Raw genomic sequence first — 22,003 nt, 5'->3', positions numbered from 1 at the left:
GCCGTGTTTGTGGGGTATCACAACATTTCCTTCTTGAAAGCATAAAATCATGTGAGATCAAGTTTTGCCCTCTGAAGATTTTTTGGGGGGTTGTTTAAATATTTGTAGCCAAGCTTTAAAGAGGTAAACAATGGCTAAATAAATCATTCAGAAACAAACATTTACAGACTCTTATTCTCGATGACACTCACTCAAACAAACTCAACTCGTTTTAATTAGAATACAGGGAAGGAACATATCACTTTACTAGCACAGTTTGGGTAAAGCAGAACTTTGTGCTTTGCAGGGCTTTGGACTAGATGACCCTTAGGGTACCTTCCAACTCTACAATTCTATTATTCTAAATCAAATCATACCCCCTGCAGTGCAGAAATCACAGCCAAAGATTCCCTGACAGATAGCCATCCAACCTCTGCCTCCAACCTCCAACAATGGAGAGCCCACCACTTTCCATATGTTCATTCCACTGTCAAACAGCTCTTACTACCAGAAAGTTCCTCTGAATGTTTACAGTGGTACCTTGGGTTACAGAAGATTCAGGTTATAGATGCTTCAGGTTACAGACTCCGCTAACCCAGAAATAGTACCTCAGGTTAAGAACTTTGCTTCAGGATGAGAACAGAAATCACGCAGCGGCAGTGGGAGGCCCCATTAGCTAAAGTGGCACCTCAGGTTAAGAACAGTTTCAGGTTAAGAACGGACCTCCGGAACGAAGCAAGTTCTTAACCCGAGGTACCACTGTACTTGGAATCTCCTTTCTTGTCTGCACCCTTCGGATACTTGAAGATGGCTATCATATCACCTCTCACTCTTCTGTTCTCCAGGCTAAACATAACCAATGCCTTCAACCATTCCTCATAAGGTCAGGTTGCCAGACAGTCCCTGGATTTACAAATCAGTCCCCATACAAAATCCATTGAAGTGGAAAAGTGTCCCCTGATTCATTGAAAAAAATCTGGAAACCTTATATAAGGATTGGTTTCCAGACCCTCTATCACTTGGTCATCCTTGATGATATGTTTGCAGGTATAGAATCACGGGCTTGTAAGGGACTTTGGAGGCTGTCCCATTCAACCCCCATGTTTCAGAGGCCTGACTGACCTCCCGTAGAAGTCAAGCAGTTAGTGTTACCAGGACCATGCTGTGGAATAGTCTCCCAGCAGAGATTCAAGAGTTATGCTTGCTATTGACTTTCAGGCATCTCTTGAAGACAGGCCTATGCAACAGTATAATTTTTTTCATCAGCCAGTCACTTTAACAATCATTTTGTGCTGTTTATATGGTGTTTTATACTTTGTAGTATATATTGTTATACACTGCCTTGTTATATTGTATGAATTGGTGGTATATAGCTACTTTTATAAACAAATACAGTCATACCTTGGGTTACAGACGCTTTGGGTTGCGTGATTTTGGGCTGCGCACCGTGCCGAAACCAGAAGTACTGGAACCGGTTACTTTCGGGTTTCGGCACTTGCACATGCGCAGAAGTGCTAAATCGTGCTTTGCACATGCACAGAAGCGCCGAATCGCGACCCGCACATGCGCAGACACGGCGCTGCGGGTTGCAAACGTGCTTTCCGCACGGATCACGTTCGCAACCCAAGCGTCCACTGTAAATGCATAAAAGCCTTGTTAACACTGGCTTTACCCACTCACCCTTTCTTTCTGTTGTTTCTTATTTCCACTCCTTTTTGCCCTCTTTGATACCCCCCACCCGCCGCCAACGAAATTTAGACTGTCAGCAGATTTGTGGTAGGGACTCGCCATGTACATTGATGAGAGAATAAAATAATGTGGACGTTCCTTCCCCACCTCATATTACTTACAATTCTCCTTCCTCCCACCCCCCAACCTCTTTCCAAGCAAATCAATAAGGGATATGCGAAACTCCTGTGAGAACTGTTAGTACTCTTTCCAAAAAAAATTGGGCTACCCTCAAAAGCTGGTCACCTGAAAAGGAACCCCCACATTAGCCTTGAATTTCAGTTTAGGTAACGTTTCAGCGGTCACTCTAAGAGCCAAGCTAAATAGTGTGTGGGAGATCTCTGACCGGATCTCCTGAAATCTTTTCCTTTGGTTAAAAGCAGCCACCATGGAAGCAATTTCACTTGACTTGCAGTTGCAATGGTGGGGAGGGGATATTAATTCATCTCGCTAAGCTAAAACTCTGCACCCCCATTGGAAGCTGCTGTTTAGGTGGCAGGAAAAGCTATCTATAACATGGAATATCATCACCATTACCACTTTAAGAGTCATGGAACGTCCTGAAAACTCTAGGAGGTTAAAGGTGATGACCTCACAGAACTATAATTCCCAGCGCCCTTAACAAACTACAATTCCCAGGATGCTCAATGCTTGTCACAGTATTATTAAATGTATTTTAATGTATGGATGTAGGTTATCTCCATCGCGGATAGCAGTTTGGGAACATTTTCATCCAAGCAAAGCAGACTGAATCCAAACCCACGTGGCTGCTTTTTACCAAATTTTAAAACTATCATGGTTCCCACTCACATCAAATCTAGTTTGGCCCTCAGACAAACTGTTCCTTCTACAAAGCACAATGCAGAGGGACCTGCAAGACAAGAATTCTGAAGCAAAGCAATGTATCAGAAGCATGGCTTTACTCATTACAAAAGTCCCTTTTTTGAAAGGAGTATATAGCAGGACAGCTTAAGTTTGTGCTTTTGGGATAGAAGGCTAATAATGAAATAAAGAGATTCCCCCATCTCCCAAAGGGGAAGGAAGCCAGTCTGCACCTTTTGTTCCATTTAAACTAGAGGTTGCTTGCTTTGTGCAGCAACACAGCATCTGTGAACCTGCTGGAAGCATCTGCAGGGGAGCCTAGCAGAGCCAAGTAACAATCAAAACTGAGCACACACAGTTAGCAGAGCGGTGTGAGATTTCTTTGACTCCACGGAACAACACGACGTCTTCCAAACTGAAATGCTTACTAACTTTCTTTTTTGTAAGAAAGAATAATAAAAATAATAAAAGGCACCTTTGGTGTTCAAGGATTCCCGTCCTATCTCTGGAAATGCTGGGGAATTAAACACAATTTTCTTTTTTTGTGGGCAGAATCTGCTTCCCATGTGGCTTGTGCACTTTGTCAGCAGAATTGGTCCTCTACATTCCATCCAAAGGAAAGGAGTCCTTGTTTTCTTTTTTCTTTTTTAACCAGTGGTAACAATGATCAGCGCAAAGCTCCAAGGTTTACGCGACTCTGCATTTTGACCAGAGTGAATTTATGACTTGAGCCTTGCAAAGTAATTTCTTGCATTTTTTTTGAACAATACTTTGTAGGCTCCCCACCCCCGAAGTAACACTTCATAACAAGATCTTTGGGGAAGGATCATTGCCAAATACATTCTGGCATTCTGCTATTTTGATACAGCTGACCTCTCTTTGATTACAAAGCTATACCTAAGGGGCTAATAACCAAAGAAAAAGAAAGCAGCACAGCTGATGTTTGACTGTAACAAGAGCATAATCTTGCAGAAATTTAAGACAAAGCTAAACATGGAAAAATCTAATCCTTGATTCCCCCCCCCCTTTCCAGAACTGAGCCTGGAACACATAAGCGGCTCTCAGCTCCATTTACACTGTCAGGAGTATGGACCAGGAAAGTGGTATCTATTACCATTTCACTTCACAACAACCATCATAGCATGAAAGACAGACTTTCTTTGGGGATATTTTTCTTTTCTGAGGAAGGCAACCTAAACACTGTGTAATCCCAAAGCAGCCCTACATGACAGACTACCTAAATTATGCCTACAGGAACGATCTGCTAAAGTACGTACCACATTTAAGGACTCCCAGCTGACTTGCACAATTAAGTGGGGTACTGGAGACATGTCTATTATGGTTTATCTATGTGGTCCAGCTCACACAAACATGTGTTGTTTATCCCTTCTTGACTGCCTCATCAAATCATTGCTCGTTTGCTTGGATGAGCTATCACAGTTTAATCCCCTCAGAGAAAACCTGCATCTCATGCAATTCCAACTCAAACAATGCTTTTCCAGTGAAGATGCTTCACACATTCAGCTGAGAGATCAAGTGAAATATGTGTGTGTGTGTGTAGGTGTGAACCGAGACAAAAGTCAGCTGAAACAGGTCCCAGGATACTAACTTCCTGCCTTCCTGCTGATCTGGCTACAGGATAGATCTCCATATTTCCCCCATAGTTTCAAGTGTTTAAAAGTTGCCATTGCCTCAAAGGTTCAATTTCTGCTAAGCAGCAACTGCAACTGATTCTGGAGAATAATGTGAGGAACGGTCTTTTTTAAACTCTACTTATGGCGCTATCCCCAGCCCAGCAACAGTAGACTGGCAGATAACTGCACAGATAAAATGGGGAAAGGGGAATTGCAGCCTGTTAAATTAATCCACATCCGAATTGCAGCCACCTCCCCTACAAATCTCTGAATTTTTCTCATGCAGCTAAGGGAGTGGTGATTGACTAGATAGAATTGCAATCAGCTTCTGAGCTGGTCCATTTCATCCCCAGAGATATATTATACTGCCAGAATGATTCAATATAACTGGAAGGATTTTGCATTGTTCTTGGTGGTTCTATCATTCTAGAAAATTTTTTATTTTGTTGTTTTAAAAACACTTCAAATATTGTTATGGCCAATGGCTTCAATCATTTCAACAGTAAACATTTATTCATTCATACCAGAAATTAAACTGGCCTAAAACAATCAAGGTTTGCTTTTTATGGACCTGTAGGGGGAGAGCAAGAAATAATTCTACTGATGTTTCTAAATCCTTATCCTTCTGTTTAGATTACTAGTTGAGCATCTGCTGATTTTAATTCAATATTCCTAACTAAAAATATGTCTTATTTATTGGAACCACAGCATACCCTCCAACATTTCTCTGATGGAAATAGGGACATCCCATTCCATAATGATAATTTTACTATAATCTTACTGGGTTGCCTCAGCCACTCTGGGCAGCTTCCAACATATATAAAAACACAATAAAACATTAAACGTTTTTTTTTTAAAAAAACCTTCCCTATACAGGATTGCCTTCAGACAGCTCGGGGGGTCAAATAACTCCATACCCTCCAACATTTCTCCAAAGAAAATAAGGACATCCTACCATACCTTCTAACATTTTTGCGATGAAAATAGGGACGTCCTAAGGAAAAAGCAGGATATTCCAGGATCAAATCAGAAACCAGCATGGCTTCTCTAAATCAGGGACATCCCTGGAAAATAGGGACACTTGGCGGTTTACAATCTTTTGTCTTCAAGCTGGTTTCTATCTTTCTCTTTCTGAGGCAGAAAGTTCCACAACGAGAGATGTTGGGTAGCTTGGAAATCCATCCAAAAAACAAAAGAAAACATTTTTCGGATGATTCTGAACTAGTTCACTCACGTATGCACATTGCTGGAGTTCGCCTAGTCTATATGAAAAGACTGGCATCTGAAGGTATAGACTTACTATTGATAATGTCTGTTTGATGGGCCATTGGATAATATGACTGCTCCATCTCTGGTATTAGGTCTGTGATGGCTCATGGGCACATACATTGACAGTGCAGTCAGAAAGTGATGAATGCACAGAACACTGATGAACTAGTTATCAGTAGAAATGCTGTGTTTATGCCCCCAAGTTCAGGTTAAACTGGCTGCCTGCATGTGCACAACTCTCTCTCTCTCTCTCTCTCTCTCTCTCTCTCTCTCTCACACACACACACACACACACACAGAACTTTGCTTAGATAGATCCTATGAAAAAGTAAATTTTTGTTTTGTATGTCTGTTCCTTAGAAAAAACACCCATTATGATAACATACAGCTCAGCATTTAGCACATTCACACATGCAACAGGCAATGTAAAACAACAGTTCAATGTCCTGTAACTATATGTCTACAAACTCTATAGAGATTGGCTCCATAACTGTGGAGGCTGGTCCATTTATGGTCTGCCCTCAGCTAGCCTCTCCTGCCTCCCTTCCTACTTACAAACCAGTCCAGGGGCTGAAATTGCCTGTCACTTTCTTCCTTCTAAGTCTCATTGTTTTACATGAAGGAAGGAGGGGGCAAAACTAGAATGACTTGGCTCTGCCTGCCACTAGCTCTGTCTCTGCCTACGGTGGCTCCCTCTGCCTTCCGTCCTACCATTGACAATGTGCACCAGCCACCGCGGCATTTAAATGTGATTTAAATATGCAAATGGCCTTAAATATGGCCTTGTCTTCATAATAAATGTGCTCAGTACTTCTACGGGTTTTCAATGGAAAAGACCTTTTTTGATGGTTCAGTGAAGTTTGTAAACCTTTTTGGAAACAGACTGCTCTACTTTTGCGATCTGTATATACTCCACAGCACTGTAGGTAATTATGATGATCATAACAGGTCAACAAAAGCGGCATCAAGGGACCTTTTATATCCTGTTGCAAACCTCTGAGCCAGGTATGCCAGCACAAAGCAATAGACTGTGGTAGATCTACCTGCTCTAAATCTTGCTTGGCCTTCCATAATTACCTCTTTCGGTTCCACCCGGCCTATCAAATGATTGCATGAATGGCATGCAAACATTTTAGATGCAAAATAAATAACGGCTTTTGGAATACTACCTAGAAGGATCAGAGCATTAACTATAGAGTTTTCTACACAGAGCTTTAAAGTTTGGCCAAATTTGAAGCCCACTGTTCCACATCATGCTGGAAAGAGAAATTCAATCAAGTTGTTGAGCTGGTGGAAGCCAACACAATGAGTCCCTCCAGTGCAATGGGACTTTCCCCTCTCTCCTCCCCAACACCCTCCCCAATTCTGCTTGGGAGGGTTGGGAGATTGTTCCATCTGGCAAGCAGAAATGTTTGTGCTGATGGAGCTAACACCTTTGCACAACACTGAATTCTACCCAAAATCTTCTCCCGTTGGCCTTGTTATTTCTTAGTCTGTAAATCAAGTGTTTAACTTTTGCTGAATTGACAGATGATCTCTCCTCCCACCATGAATCACCCAGATTTGTCCTAGAGGTCCCTCCCCAACCCTCCAGAGCAGAGCTGGGTAGAGTAAATGGGGAGGGGGGGGAGAAATCCCATTGCACAAGCAGAAATCTTTGCAGTGATGGGACGTTGCACTTGAATATTGCAATTAGTTTTATACACATTTACTGCATTAATCCTATAACAAGATCAAATATGTTTCATTTCAGAATGTCTTCATACCTTCCTATGTTCCCAAGTTCTATTCAATGTCTAGTCAAAATCACATGTTTGTAATTCAATCCAATTATTTTAGGTCCCATCCTTTGAAGCAACATAAAATGAACCTGCTTTATCACAACTCAGTTGGTAGAGCGTGAGACTCTTATTCTCAGTGCTGTGAATTTGAGCCCCACATTGGGTGAAAGATTCCTGGATTGTAGGGGGTTGGACTCGATGATCCTTGTGGTCCTTCCAACTCTATGATTCTATAATCTCTGTGGCAGCCCTTCAATTATTTGAAGATGTCTATCGTGTCACTTTTTAATTGCTTTTTCTCCAGGCTAAATATCCCAACCTCCTTCAAACTTTCCTCAAGGGACTTTGGCGCTAAAACATTTAACAACAGTACAGAATAAATTGTGGTTTTCCAGTTGTAGTTTTTAATCTCTGGTTATTCCAGTCTCCATCTCTGATCATCTCTTTTGTCACTTGCTACACATAAAATATTTTGCTCATCTCCCAGAGACTACAAAACCCTCCAGGCTGTCAAGATAGCTGCAGAACTTGTGTATATTTTATAGAATTCATAATCAAAAGGCTGTCTATGGTGTTGCCAAAACCAACAGAAAGTCTGATAAGGCTTTCTACTGTCTAAGATACAATTATTTTACAAGATGAATTATTTTTATTACATAGTTATCACAGCCACTTTTTGTTATCAGACAGTTTGTTGTGACAAAAGAATTGAACGGATCTTTCTACGGTTCAGTGTTGTGAAGTGCTCAAAGCGCTATCTCACAGGAAGCTGGCTGTACATTGCAAATCCATGAAAAAAAATAACCCATCATATCCTATTTAAAGATGTTTATGCACAATCAATTAGTAGCACCGACCCTGAAAAAATGACTCAAGCATCGTTAGTCATACAGCTGACAAAAACGGGTAAAAGCATCTCCTTATATGTCCATATAGCTTTTTCTTACTTGGAAGCTTTGCACAAGAAATTACTAGGACTCACTTCAAATGTCTAGGATCACCCTGGCGGGGGGCATCTTGGTTACTAACTCAACATTCCCAGTGAATTTCCCATTGGACTCTTATCAATACATCAGCAGTATTGTTTTTGTTTGGCGCTATAAATAATATACCAAGATGATAGTGACTTGAGATCAGATGACACCCCCATCGTCCACCCCAACATCATCACCACTATCATTTGTAACAAGCAGCCATGGGGAGGGGCAGATGACAAAATCAGAAACTGGAACTGAAATCCCCAGTGTTCACTTATTTGTCCCATTTCCAGAACAGAACTAAATCTAGTGAACATGAATAGATACTGTGGTCCCAATCCAAATCTAACAAAAACGTTGTGAGACAGGAGACCTAAAACCAGGTCTCCATTATCCGCACCTTTCGCCCTGCATCTTTCTTAAAAAGAAGAAGAAGATTTAAATCAATTCGTCACTTCTTAGAAGGTAGAGAGCAGTACAAGCAGAAGGTAGCTCAGTAACAGAAAAAAACGTTGAACACACCAGGTTTCACAAGCCTTAACAAGGCTCCCTTAAAACCCTGCAGATGTTTCCCCTAAGGAGGAAGACCAATTTCCCATTGATTTTCAGTGAAACTTTAGCTAAAGGAATCTCAGTAAGCCGAAAAGAACTTCTGTTTGAAACCCTTTGGAAAACTGTTGGTAGCAGTGGGCTAGAAGGATTAGAATCATGATTCAGTAGAAAGTAGCTCTTTCTCCATTGATCCATCCATTCATTCATCTTTTGATCCATCCATTCCTTTATTATGAGTAAAAACAAAATAAAAAAATTCCTTCCAGTAGCACCTTAAAGACCAACTGAGTTAGTTCTAGGTATGAGCTTTCGTGTGCATGCACACTTCTTCAGATACCTGCATGCACACGAAAGCTCATACCTAGAACTAACTCAGTTGGTCTTTAAGGTGCTACTGGAAGGAATTTTTTTATTTTGTTTTGACCATGGCAGACCAACACGGCTACCTATCTGTAACTTTTATTATGAGTGTTTTTTTATCATTTGATGCTTACCTCCTGTTAGCATAAGGGCACATTTGCACATGCAGTTGTCATTGTCAGCATCTTTTGTACTGAAGTCAGCTCCGTGCAGTATCAAGCTGCTCTGTTTTCCTGCTGTTCCTGAATGACCCTTTAGATACAGCCTACAAAGAGACAGGAGAGGTTCTTCATGTTATCCAATACATCCACACAACGAACCACACTTGATTTGGAATTCTGTGGTGGTGACAAGTCAGGAAGATTCCTGAAATCCTGAAAATGCTGTGGGTCAGTGAAATCATATTTCAGCCATATCATTATGACTTAACTAATTTGTGATTTCCCCCACTGTGTACAACAGACTTAGAATGGCTCACACTAGGGCTGGATCTAGACACATCAGAGAAGCATTTCAGTTTAAAGGGTTGTAAATTTAAACAGGGAAAACATGGAGAAAAACGGGACTCCATGTCGCCATCTGGTGGCACAATGTTATATCACACATACAACACATATACAGTAAATGACTTTTTCTTTACCAGTCTAGCTGAGTCCTAGAACTCATGGACATACAATGAAGGTGAAGTTCGGAAGATTCAGGAGAGACCAAAGAAAGGAATTTTTCACACAGTGTGCAGTTAGACTATGGAATTGGTTCCCACAGAAAGTAATGATGGCCACCAACTTAGGTGGTTTTAACAGAGGATTAAACAAGTCCCAGCAAAGGAAGAATGGATTAAAAAACTTATGGAATATGCGGAAATGGCAAAACTTACCGGAAGAATAAGAAACCGAGGTAACAATTTTTTTATAAAAGAACGGAAAGGGTTTATTGAATATTTACAGATAAATTGTAAACAGATAAAAACACAGGCAGGGTTGTTGTAATAACCTGCAGCTACATAAGAGTATATATTTAAAGAAGATAAATAAATGAGTAAATTACGTTAATCTGGATATGCAGAAGATATTTAAAATAAAGTTAAGGGAACCTGCAGAAAGAGGGGGAAGGAAGTCAAGTTTTGAAATGTTAGAATGATTGTAAGGTCAGTGAAATGTATATATCTGAAAAGTATAAATAAAATGTTTAAAAAGTTTTTTTAAAAAAAGGATTCACAAGTTCATGGAGGATCAATGGCTGTGATCTGTGATGGCTTTGTTCTACCTGCCAGTGTGGTGTAGGGGTTAAGAGCGGTGGACTCGTAATCTGGGGAACCGGCTTCGCGTCTCCGCTCCTCCACATGCAGCTGCTGGGTGACCTTGGGCCAGTCACACTTCTTTGAAGTCTCTCAGCCCCACTCACCTCACAGAGTGTTTGTTGTGGGGGAGGAAGGGAAAGGAGAATGTTAGCTGCTTTGAGACTCCTTAGGGTAGTGATAAAGTGGGATATCAAATCCAAACTCTTCTTCTTCTACCTGGATGGCTTTTATTGCGTTCTTGTACAATTGCACTGTCAGCTATACAATGCCCATTCCCAACTAAGAGAACGTTGCTACATAATCCCTTTACACACAGCCAGAATTGGATTGGTAAGGGGAGAATTAAGGGCACTACGTTGGAAAGAATGCAGCCAATCAAAATGGCAAGATAAATCCAATGTAGGGGAAGTTCCAAATGCAGGGCTAAGATAAAGTATCTTGGAAAAAGTCAGAGAAAGGCTGGGCATAAAAACAGTCATGCTTTATGAGGCACAGTTGAAATGCAGTGCCAATTAGATATTGTTTTCTAAAGCAATACACAGGCTACGTTTTGGAGCAATAAGTATTCCGCTGGTCCTTATGCTTTTTTGTTGTTGCTTGAATATAAACAAACTAAATTGAGATTAAAGCCTTCTAGATTTACTGAACTTGGACTCTCATGGCTTATTTTGGTAAATGATCTTACTTTCCCCCCCCCCCCCTAGAGGAAAATAAACTCCTTCGGAATAGTGCTGATAGAAAAACGACTCCGGAACATGGTATCTACAAGCTTATTTTAAACTGTCACAGATTGTCAGTACATCAGCCCCCTGCCAAGCTCACAGAAGCAAATGTCAGCAGAAATAGTGGAACCTGGCTTTTTGACACCATTTAAAGAACTCTGGCTAAATCCCATCATGAAGTCAATAGCCGAAAGTGCTAAAAAAAGAGCCAGGGGTTTCTTAATCTGGATGTATAGAAACTCCATGAGAATTTTTGCTCGACTTAAATCCAAACTGGTCATGGCATAATCTGCACATGAACAAATAATCTTGTCATGTTTATAGCACTGAAATGTGGTTTCTTTGTAGGTCATTGCTGTTGTTTTGCTATGCCATTATGAAAGTGTTTTCGAACTGTTTGTTTGAATGCAGCCTTGTTTTCTTTGTTGTAAGCTGCTTTCAGCATAATTTTATTTTGTGGGAAATCGGTATACAAAGAGCATGAATGGAATTGAATGAATGAACACAGAAGGTCCCATATTCACTACCCATGTACTGAATGGACCTGGGAGACCAGAGTTTGAATCCCCACTCGGCCATGTGTTGGGGCATGTGCAGAGTGCCCATTCAACACACCAGCAGATTGTGTAAATGGAAAAAACCCAGGATGTGGTTGTCAAAGAAAAAACCCAGACAGTTTGGGTAGGGTCAGTTCCTTCACTGACAGGCAGTCCAAAATATAATGCTGTTCCTCAGCTTAGCAGTAATATACTGTACAACTGTAGTATAAAGTAACCCTACTTCAGTCTGTCCCAACAAACTGAGGTAGCTTATGACAAAATTAATAAAATGTATTTCCATCAAAATGTCCTCCTTGTGGCGTTCCAACACAGAATTGGTTCTAGCCAAGGGGTGGGGATCCAGTGGAACGTGCTACAAACACACTCACTCACTCACAAGTTTGCTGACTCACACTTAACCAGCTGCAGGTAAAGGACAATCACACCTAAAGTAACCCTTTCTTGTCCTTTTTCTCTGCATGCATAAACTCTTATACACACAGAGTGTCTTTCATAGTTTTTATAGGAGGGGAAAGGGGACTAATTAAAGGGTCAAACGACACCATTAAGTTCACTGGGTGACTTTGGGCCAGTCATTGCTGCTCAACTTAACATTTCTCACTGGTTTACCAGCTCAAAGAAAGCCAGTCTTTGCCCTGCCATTTTAGATTAGCAGTATGTGCTACTTCAGTATCTGCACAGAGAAAGACTTTGCAATTGGGATAGTGATGGGTCAAGACTGATTGGTAAGGAAGCTTCTAAAAATCCCCCCAACTGAACTTTGAATTAATTAATAATGTTGAATATTAATAATGTTGAATATTGTAGACCAGGCTTAGACTCCCTACCATATGTCTTGGATAACAACACCCATCATCCCTGAGCATTGGCTATGCTGGCTGGTGCTGATGGGAGTTGTAATTCAGGCCGAGGGAGCTGGCTTTTGTCTGCAGACAGCTTTCCAGGTCATGTAGCCAGCATGACTAAACTGCTTCTGGTGCAACGGGACACCGTGGCGGAAACCAGAGCACACGGAAACACCGTTTACCTTCCCGCCACAGCAGTACCTATTTATCTACTTGCGCTGGTGGGCTTTCGAACTGCTAGGTTGGCAGAAGCTGGGACAGAGCAATGGGAGCTCACTCCATCGAGGGGATTCGAATCGCCGACCTTCCAATCGGCAAGCCCAAGAGGCTCAGTGGTTTAGACCACAGCGCCACCCGCTGTGGGAATGAGAACCACCTTATTTCCCCATAATGTTAGATGAGTCATTCATTGGGGTATCTGGTGATAAAATTATCTGTTGATAAAATTCATATAATATTTTTTGCATGTAGGGGAAAGTTAACTATACAGTGGTACCTCGGGTTAAGAACTTAATTCATTCCAGAGGCCTGTTCTTAACCTGAAATGGTTCTTAACCTGAAACGTGCTTTTGCTAATGACTGCTGTGCCGCTGGTTCACGATTTCTGTTCTTATCCTGGGGCAAAGTTCTTAACCTGGAGCAACCACTTCCTGGTTAGCGGAGTTTGTAACCCAAAGTGTCTTTAACCCAAAGCATCTGTAACCTGATGTATCACTGTAAAGGAGAAAAAAACCCTGATGACCGAAAGAGGAGAATGGACTAAATTCTTTCCTTGTTCTCTCCCACAGCTGTCTCTATTTATGACATTCTTCCAGTCTAATAGCATAATTGTGTTTTACCAGAAGTTCTCTTTGAGCCTTTGCAATTTTGAGTTTTGATTTCTCTAGTGTTAATGGCTTAACATATCTTTCACATCATGCTACAGAGATGGTTTCCAGTACAGATGGAAGGGAGATTGTGGTTGATAGGAGACTGCGCAGTGAGACACCGCTAAATGAGTATCTGTAACAGAACACACATGCAACTGGATTCTAAGTGAGAAACAGAAAGAGAGGGCAATTCACATGTGGAGAAAAGATTGCCACAGTCGGGACTTTTTAGTTTAGGCAAAAGGCGAGTAAGGGGATTGTTATGTACTGAGTTGAATAGGATCCAAAATGCAGTAGTCTGATTGGTCCTAGAACAATATGATCCAGAATGCAGCAGTCTGATTGGTCCACAGGAGCCACCCAATCCAGCTCCAGGTGGAAGTGAATCTGCAACCTGATTGGCCTTACAGGCAAAACCCAGAATTAGCCAATCACGTGAGGCCCATTGTGTAAATAATGTATATAAAGCAGACATCCTGGGGGAACTTCCATTCCTCCTCACCACTATGAGCTGAATAAAGAACATGAAATCCACTCTCGACTCAGAGATGATTATGCAAGGTACGGAGAAAGTGGACTCATTGACATCAAATACAGATGAATACTGGAAGATTCACCAAGAGTACTAAGGCTCCAATTCTATAGGCAGGTGAGCACCAAAGGTGGACAAACTGCCTTGTCAAATGCCAGCAGAGTAACAGTGGAAGGAGCCTGCAATTTGTCTCTGTGCCCTCTTTAGGAATTTCCCTCCCATTTGGAACAATGTGAATGTAATTTGCTGTGCCAGCTGTGAGGGTGGACTTTCCTCCCTGGAGGAGGGGAAATGGCATGGACCCTTCCTCTGATCATCCCCAGCATGCTCTGCTTCAGCATCATTTTTGCCTCCACCAACATCTACTGACTGTTGGTGAAGACTGGACCAAAACGGTGAGGTCCCCTTCTCTGAGAAAGGAAATCTCTCTCCAGCTTCATACACAGAGATCTGCTTTATCCTATAGTCTCTGCAATGCCCCCTTCCTCTTAGACTCTAGGATTACAGGCCCCAGAACTGATCACATTTACACATTTACAACAGATTCAGAATCCAGCAGATAAAATCTGGAGCTAGATTCAAATATGTTTACTCAGAAGCAAACAAACTCTTTGCCTGGAACTGGACCTTTTAATGAGGTATTTAGGAAAACTTCCTTTATTTCGAAGGGTTGCATTTCCAAATGAGTTACCCAAAGGGGTTGACTAATTACCCTGGGACGAAATCTAGACATCTATCTGTTCTGATTGGCTTGGGTCTTCTAAGGAGACCTCAAAAGGCAACAACTGGTCGAGATTATGCTTGAGTAATGTCTTAATTCTGATTTATTGCTTTAACTACTAAACACTTTTTATCTAGAGGTAAAAGGAGAGCCTCATCTGAATGAGCCTCATCTGAAAATATGCCAGGCGTTGATTCAACTTTATTGCAAAATCAAGCGCCAGTAATTGTATATTTTCAATTCATCTGAAGCCAAAAATATTTTTTCCTTGCAAAGAAGTCGATATTTTTTGTATCACACACATGAAATCAGGGATGTACTCCTACTTTGGCAAGGGAACATTCACTTAAGGCAAGACAGTGATTACGGGGAAGTTCCCAAGTATTTGAAAATGCATAATAGGATACAGTAATTGTCATAGTTACAAGAAAAATGCTTATTTTCTATGCCACAAATTATTTGATTTCCTTCTGTATTCACCAATAGCAGAAGAAAATAAGCACATGCGCTTGTTATGCTCAGAGGCAGTAACTGAAGCTGCCTTGATCTAACCTGGTTAATGATGCAGATATATTTGATGGAATTGCAGGCCTGGACTATACATGTTATGTACTGAAGTTCTCACCCTGGGCCAGCAGGGGGATACTGTAGATAGTTATGCAAATAAGGGATCGAAAGTGACATTCAGTGATTGGATACTTTTAGAAAGTTGTTACAGTAACGTTGTACTGGAGCTCTATACAAGCAGGCTGACTGAACCCTTCAGTTCAGTTCTGTCCTGGCTTGTGAATAAACAAGAGCTGTTTGAAGAATCGCTGTGTTGTCTGATATGTTCACCCACAACCTAACACTGCACATAGCAGAAACCCTGGAGAGTTGAATTGTATATTGATTTCTCCTTTACGCCTTGTTCTGGGAAGGCCATGGAGGTCCCAAACCAGTGTCTGGATGTAGCAAAGGATTGGATGTGGGCAAACAAATTGACACTTAATCCAGACAGGATAGTTGTGCTCAGGGTAAGCATCTGAAACATGAATTTCAAAGGATACAGTAGTTGTGTTTCAGATCACTAGCTTCATGGAACCTATGGTTTATTAAAACCATTGATTGTCTCCAAATCAGAAATGGAAGGCACAGTGTGATCTCGGGATCTGTTTCTGGCTTGTGGATTAGCTATGGGTTACTCATACTGGGAAACGAGTGAGGGAATCAGATTATGCGAGTGGCTGCAAAGCTGTCTTTAACAGCCCAACTTATAGTGATGTCACAACTGGGTTATAGGGTGTTCATATAAACACAGTTTTTCATTCTATAACTCAGGGCATGAAAGTTCTTTAACAAACAGCTAATTTCTAAGTGTAGGTAATCAGTGCAGAAAAATCAAGAACTGGAAAGGGTATTCCTGGAAATGTTTACAGAAATTTGAAATAAATAAATGTTGCCTTGGAATCCTTGATTTGCTTTCTAAGGACATAATGTGGGTTTCAAGAAGTGCCAAGATGAATGATGTGCCACTAAGACCCCAGTTTGAAAAACACAAACAGCCTGTTAAACATATTTCTACTCCCATGGCGTCATTTGTGGCTTCTAGAGTCAGATATGAGTGAAAGGTTCACTCATTGTCATCTATTTATACTTTAAGTTGTTAGCTGGTGCCATACTGACCAGGCCAGGAGGGTTCAGACTGAACCCTGAACCCTGAACACTTTTTTTCTTCTTTTAAAAATCAGAGTCATGGCCTTATAAAAAAAAATCTGCAGTTCAGAATTATGACCCCGTCTCTTTAAATAGAATCAGGAATTAGGTACATGGGGCTTGTTATTACTGCTAAACAGACTAATAAAGACTACTCAATAATGAGTTTGCTTTATGCATGGTTTGGTTTGCAGCAGATTGTCAGGGAGATTTAATGCAATCAGGTATTTGGCAGGTCATAGTTTTCCATACTGATAAAAGTCTCATATAATTGCTTGTTTGTGGAATCTCCTGCCTCATCATGTTCGGGGATGGCCTGCTTTAAGATTAAGAAGCATGAGAAAGGAGAGCAGGAGTCTTGAACTAGAGCAGCGGTTCTCAACCTGTGGGTCCTCAGATGTTGTTGGACTACAACTCCCATCATCCCTGAGCTCTGGCCTTGCTAGCTAGGGGCGATGGGAGTTGTAGTTCAACAACAGCTGGGGACCCACAGGTTGAGAAAGGCTGAACTAGAGCATCAACAGGACATGATCATCTGTTGAGTTGTGGTAGATCAGTGATAGGTCATCTACAGCAAGCAATGCACCAAACTTCTGAATTGGCCCTTCCCGGCACTCTCTCTAGGCCATACCCCTTCTCCCAGGCTCCCCCCCCCCGCACCTTGAGGAGGATTTTCTGTGCAACTGAGGAGCATGGGGTGGAGGCAGACAGATCATGGGGAGGCAAGCTTTAGCCAAGGAACAAAACAAAACAAAACCTGTACTTTTTTTTTTATAAGCATTTGGCTCGCACCTACTGCAAATGCCTAGTGATAATTGATGACAGCTTTCATTTTTTTCTCTTTAAAAAAAACAGGACGGGTGAAGGGTAGACACTGATGGATGATGAATGAATGTGTCCTGTCTAGCTGTCAACATATTGCATGGACTGGGATTTGATTGGATTAAGCTACAACTGTGAGTTTACAAACCTTACGAGAACAATAGCGTCAGCTTTCAGTTAGCCAAACAACGCTTCTCTTAACGTTTGCTAATGCTCAGAGATAGCTCACACAGTGCCACTTCGGACTTTGGTCACTCAACTGATAAAGCACTTTGGCGTTGTTCCAAAATGGGTCTCTTGCTAATGGGCACTAGATTAAATCACTACAAATTTTGGTATATTTCAAGTCATTCCCGAGAAGTCATGGTGGCCTGTTGAATGCAGGGGGATAAATCTCCATGTTGAGAACATTTGCAAAATATGTACAGAAAGCACATCAGCTAAAATCTTATTATGTGTTGCGTTCTACAGCGTTGTGTTCTACAGTCATATGGCTTGAACGAGCTCATTTGGGTTAGGATTGATTTGATGGGAACTTGGAGGTTCTGTAACCAGAGAAGGAGAAAATTGGGTGTTCCAACCCACCTAGGCTGTTCTGGAGTACATCCTTCCCATTGTGATATCATAATATTATGTACTTCCCTACCTCTGTTACCATTATTGGCTGTTGATGCTGCTGGAGGCAGGGGAAAGCACAACAAGGCAATCGTATGGCATGGGTGAAATGTCCCCCACATTATATTTGAGAGTGGAGAATGTAATGGCAGGATGCTATCCCCATGTTCAGTGCAACACGTTGTTTGGCTGTTTCATTAATTCCCATCACACTACTTCTTGCCATTGCCCCCTCTCCATATTTTCTCCCAGACACATTATTTAGTAAATTCCCATCTGAAATTTGCTTGCAAAATCAGAGAGAAGTTTATGTTCTGGTGCATACTATTTAAATCAAATACATCTGATGAATGTGAATGCTAATGTGAAAATTTGTTTCAGCCAAATATTCTAATTTGAAACAAACACACATGAAAGCTCATAAAGTATATGCAAGGCGTGCCAGAAACAAATGTGCATTCCCCATGATTACAAAGTCTTCTGTTTAACTCTCTTTATTTCCTCATATAGATATAGAAAGAGATTAATTTGGCCCCTGGAATGTAAATATGAATATTTTGCCATTATTTAAAATGTGTATCTAAACGGCCCTTACTTGAATAGAGTTACCCTGTGGTCTAAAAGGATACTTGGAGATAACCCGTTTAATCATTTCTGCATGCAAATACTGCCAGAAAGTAATATTAAAGAACATATCAATCAGATGAGATGCGTTCAGATTCAGGAATTAGGTCATCAAAGCTCCTTCGCACTTTTTTTATACCCATCAGGGATATATTTTATCCTGCCTTCTCAGAATATGAATATATATATATATATATATATATATATATATATATATATATATGCAGGTTTTACGAAAGCAAATATATATATATATATATATATATATATATATAGCAGCTGTATGGTTCTGAAAAGAGAGGGTATTTTTTTTAATGTACATGTGTTCAGCATTACTGCTTTCAAATCAGAGATCCTTTAGGCTAATAAAAAGTAGTAGAAAGAAGGAAATACAAACAGTTAGGAGAATAAGCAGAACATGTCTGAAGTCACCAATTGGGAATGATCCAGGCTGAATCAAAACTTTCTATAGTATTTTGTAGAGCCGCATGAAAAATGATTTTCCATATTTTCTCAGGCGTAATATATCACTCCATAGCCTCTGAATCCTTACATCAGTGATTGCAAGGAAATGTTGGAGCAGCGTTATTTGTCCTTTGATAAGGCATTAGTGTGCTGAATGCAAACAAAGCGCTTCTTCCACCTCCCAAGGCTTCCCCCCTCCCACTCCTTCACGTTGTTTTCTGTTTTCTATTTTAGGTTTCCTTGAACTAATGCCCAGGCCAACTTGGAAACCAGTTTCTTTGCTGGTTCTTATTATTGCTGATGGAAATGGTAGTCTTTGGAAGTTAAAAATGCAGTGCATCCTTCCTCCGTGTTTTCTTGCTAACAGGAAATATTGGATGCAGGATCATTGTTGCTGTTAATAGTTTCATCAGCAAGAAAGATCATTTGCTTGGCTGAAAGGAATCTGTTTCCCGTGGGGGATATTCAGAGTAGATGCAACCGGCAACTAGCAATGCGAAAAGAAAGCAACAGTGGATTTTTGCTCAGTAGGCACTTCTTGGGCTCGCTATGCACAATGCAAAGCAATGAAAGTTGCGCCATCAAAGGCACAGACACGCTCTGCTCTGTGGTAGGTTGGCCAGCTGTTTGGCATCCAGCCTTAAGATTTAGCTCCCTCCTCAGTTCCACAGCCAACTTCTGTAGCCATCCTATATTTGGCAAGGGAAGTGAGACTTTTTATTCACGAGGCTGTAACAAGTTCCTACACTAATGCCTTGATGATCAACATTCTTTGGTTAAAAAAAACAACAACTGGGGGGGGGGAGGACATTGGCCAAGCTTAACTCTCACAAGATGAAGAGATTTGCATATTGGTAACACACCTCATTATTTTAGCAGCGATTTAGACTGTTAGCTGTAAAGGACAAAGCTCTCGCTTTATGACTTATGCTACTTTGTAAAGTATCATGATGGCACAATATAAATAGACACATAGGATTAGTTCTAACTACTCTGACCAGCGTGCGTCTTCCAAGAATGTCAGATAATTTTCACCTGTGACCTGATCATTTTAACTCAAGATGCCAAGGACCGGTGCTCCACCCCCCCCCCCCGAAAAACAGGTACCATAACTCAACATGTTACAATAAGTCACCAGGCGACTCGGGGCAGCCCTGAACAGATACTGGTTTCACATTAGGGAAGGTCAGTGGTTCAAATTCCCATGATGATGTGAGCTCCCATTGCTCTGTCCCAGCTCCTACCAACCTAACAGTTTGAAAGCACGCCAGTGAAAATAGATAAATAGGTACCACTGTGACAGGAAGGTAAATGGCGTTTCTGTGCACTCTGGCTTCCATCACAGCATTCTGTTGTGCCAGAAGTGGTTTAGTCATGCTAGCCATGTCTGAAAGCAAGATGAGTGTCGCAACCCCTTAGTCACCTTTGACTGGATTTAACCATCCAGGGGTGCTTTACCTTTTACCTTTCCTTACTGGTTTGACAACAGCTGCGTTCACTGCCCACAGAGGTGCTAAAAACTACAATAAGCTGCCTCCCTAGCTGGTTTGGGGGTCCCCCTGGTTCTGGTGTAGGCCAAATAAATGTGCCCCACCTCCCTCGTTCTCTTAGATTCAGGCAGATGGCTAGGGCAGCTCGGAAGGGCCCTTGCGCAAATGCATACATGTGTAACGGTAGAAGCCTGACTGGAAACCTTAAAGCCCACTGCCACTACACAGGAGACAGATGGAAGAAAGAGAAAGATGAACTGCCCCCACCCCCGTGGCTAAGAGATAGGTGGAGTCATAGATCTAAAGAAAAGTGTAGACTCACACATGCTGGCCAGCTTGCATTTTGACTTGAAATGTTTGTTTGGGGATTCTCAGAAGTAAGTAAAGGCAGAAAGCAGGACAGGGGAGCACCAGCCCACAAACTGGTGCTGACCTTCAAAGCCCTAAACGGTCTCGGTCCAGTACACCTGAAGGAGTGTCTCCACCCCTGTGGTTCTGCCCGGACACTGAGGTCCAGCTCTGAGGGCCTTCTGGCAGTTCCCTTGCTGCAAGAAGCCAAGTTACAGGGGAACCAGGCAGAGGGCCTTCTCGGTAGTGAGACCTGCCCTGTGGAACGCCTTCCCACCAGATGTCAAAGAGAAAAACAACTACCAGACTTTTAGAAGACATCTGAAGGCAGCCCTGTTATGGGAAGTTTTTAATGTTTAATAGATTATTGTATTTTAATATTATGTTGGAAGCCGCCCAGAGTGGCTGGGGAAACCCAGCCAGATGGACAGGGTATAAATAATAAATTATTATTATTATTATTAGTGCCAGAGCTGTGCTCCAGCTGGGGGGGAAAGCACTGCCAGGAACTGAGACTAAAATCTGAGACTAAGGGTGCATTCAGACATTGCTCTACTTTTCCTGATTACAAAGCTAGCACTTCTATTCTGGATTTTAATGTTCCTTTCACACTGCATTACCTGTTGCCTTATGGTACTGTGGCTTTTGGACTGATGTGGAGGGAAGAACAGTGTGCCAGAACACTGGCCCATATTTCATCATGTGAAATTACAACTGAAAATTCCTGTGATTTTCCAGATTAACAAGATAACAAACTAGATTATGCTACTTTTCCAGAAGTGGCTTTTACAGAGTGTGAGAGATCACAAAAAACATGGAAATTATCATATAAAGAAACATTAGAAAAATGGAACTTCTGAAAGTCCTGAATGTAGCCTGACTTTGGCTAGATAAGACTATATTCAGGTGCTGAGAGACAGGGTGCTTTGCCTTTATTTGTGTTAATAGAAAGTCATCCATAAGATTTTGTGAGTTTACAGACTTTGAAATTGTACTAGACAAGCTGGGCAATAAGGAGACAAGCACCAGTATATCAAGTCCATGAGATTCCCCTATCACCGTTGGATCTTGGCTCCAACAGATAAGAAACTGAGCTTGTCTAGAGAAAGAACTGTGCAGCTTAAGCTCAGCTATTAGATCACTAGCTAGTCTCTTATTTCTACCTTGGCAAATGTTAATCTTTGGGGTTTTAACTGATGTAAGCAGAATTTTCTTGTATGGCTTTAAAAAACCCTGCCACCATTATTTTCCCCCAGTATTTTCAAAATATGCATAAAATTAAGTCAAAATTCG

At 41.4% G+C, this 22,003-nt stretch overlaps 1 protein-coding gene across 1 annotated transcript in view; it reads right to left on the bottom strand.

The window, feature by feature from the left end:
- Window positions 1-22,003, bottom strand: part of ANGPT1 (angiopoietin 1) — a 145,878-nt gene that overhangs the window by 4,459 nt on the left and 119,416 nt on the right. The window contains exon 8 of the mRNA XM_081874436.1: window positions 9,237-9,367. Coding sequence (XP_081730562.1) covers window positions 9,237-9,367 — 131 coding nt within the window. The remainder of the gene's footprint in view (window positions 1-9,236; window positions 9,368-22,003) is intronic.

Source organism: Podarcis erhardii, assembly GCF_964252035.2.
Source record: "Podarcis erhardii genome assembly, chromosome: 8".
NCBI classification, from domain to species: domain Eukaryota; kingdom Metazoa; phylum Chordata; class Lepidosauria; order Squamata; family Lacertidae; genus Podarcis; species Podarcis erhardii.
Note: the sequence above shows the minus strand (reverse complement) of the source record. Positions and strands in the feature narration are given on the sequence as shown.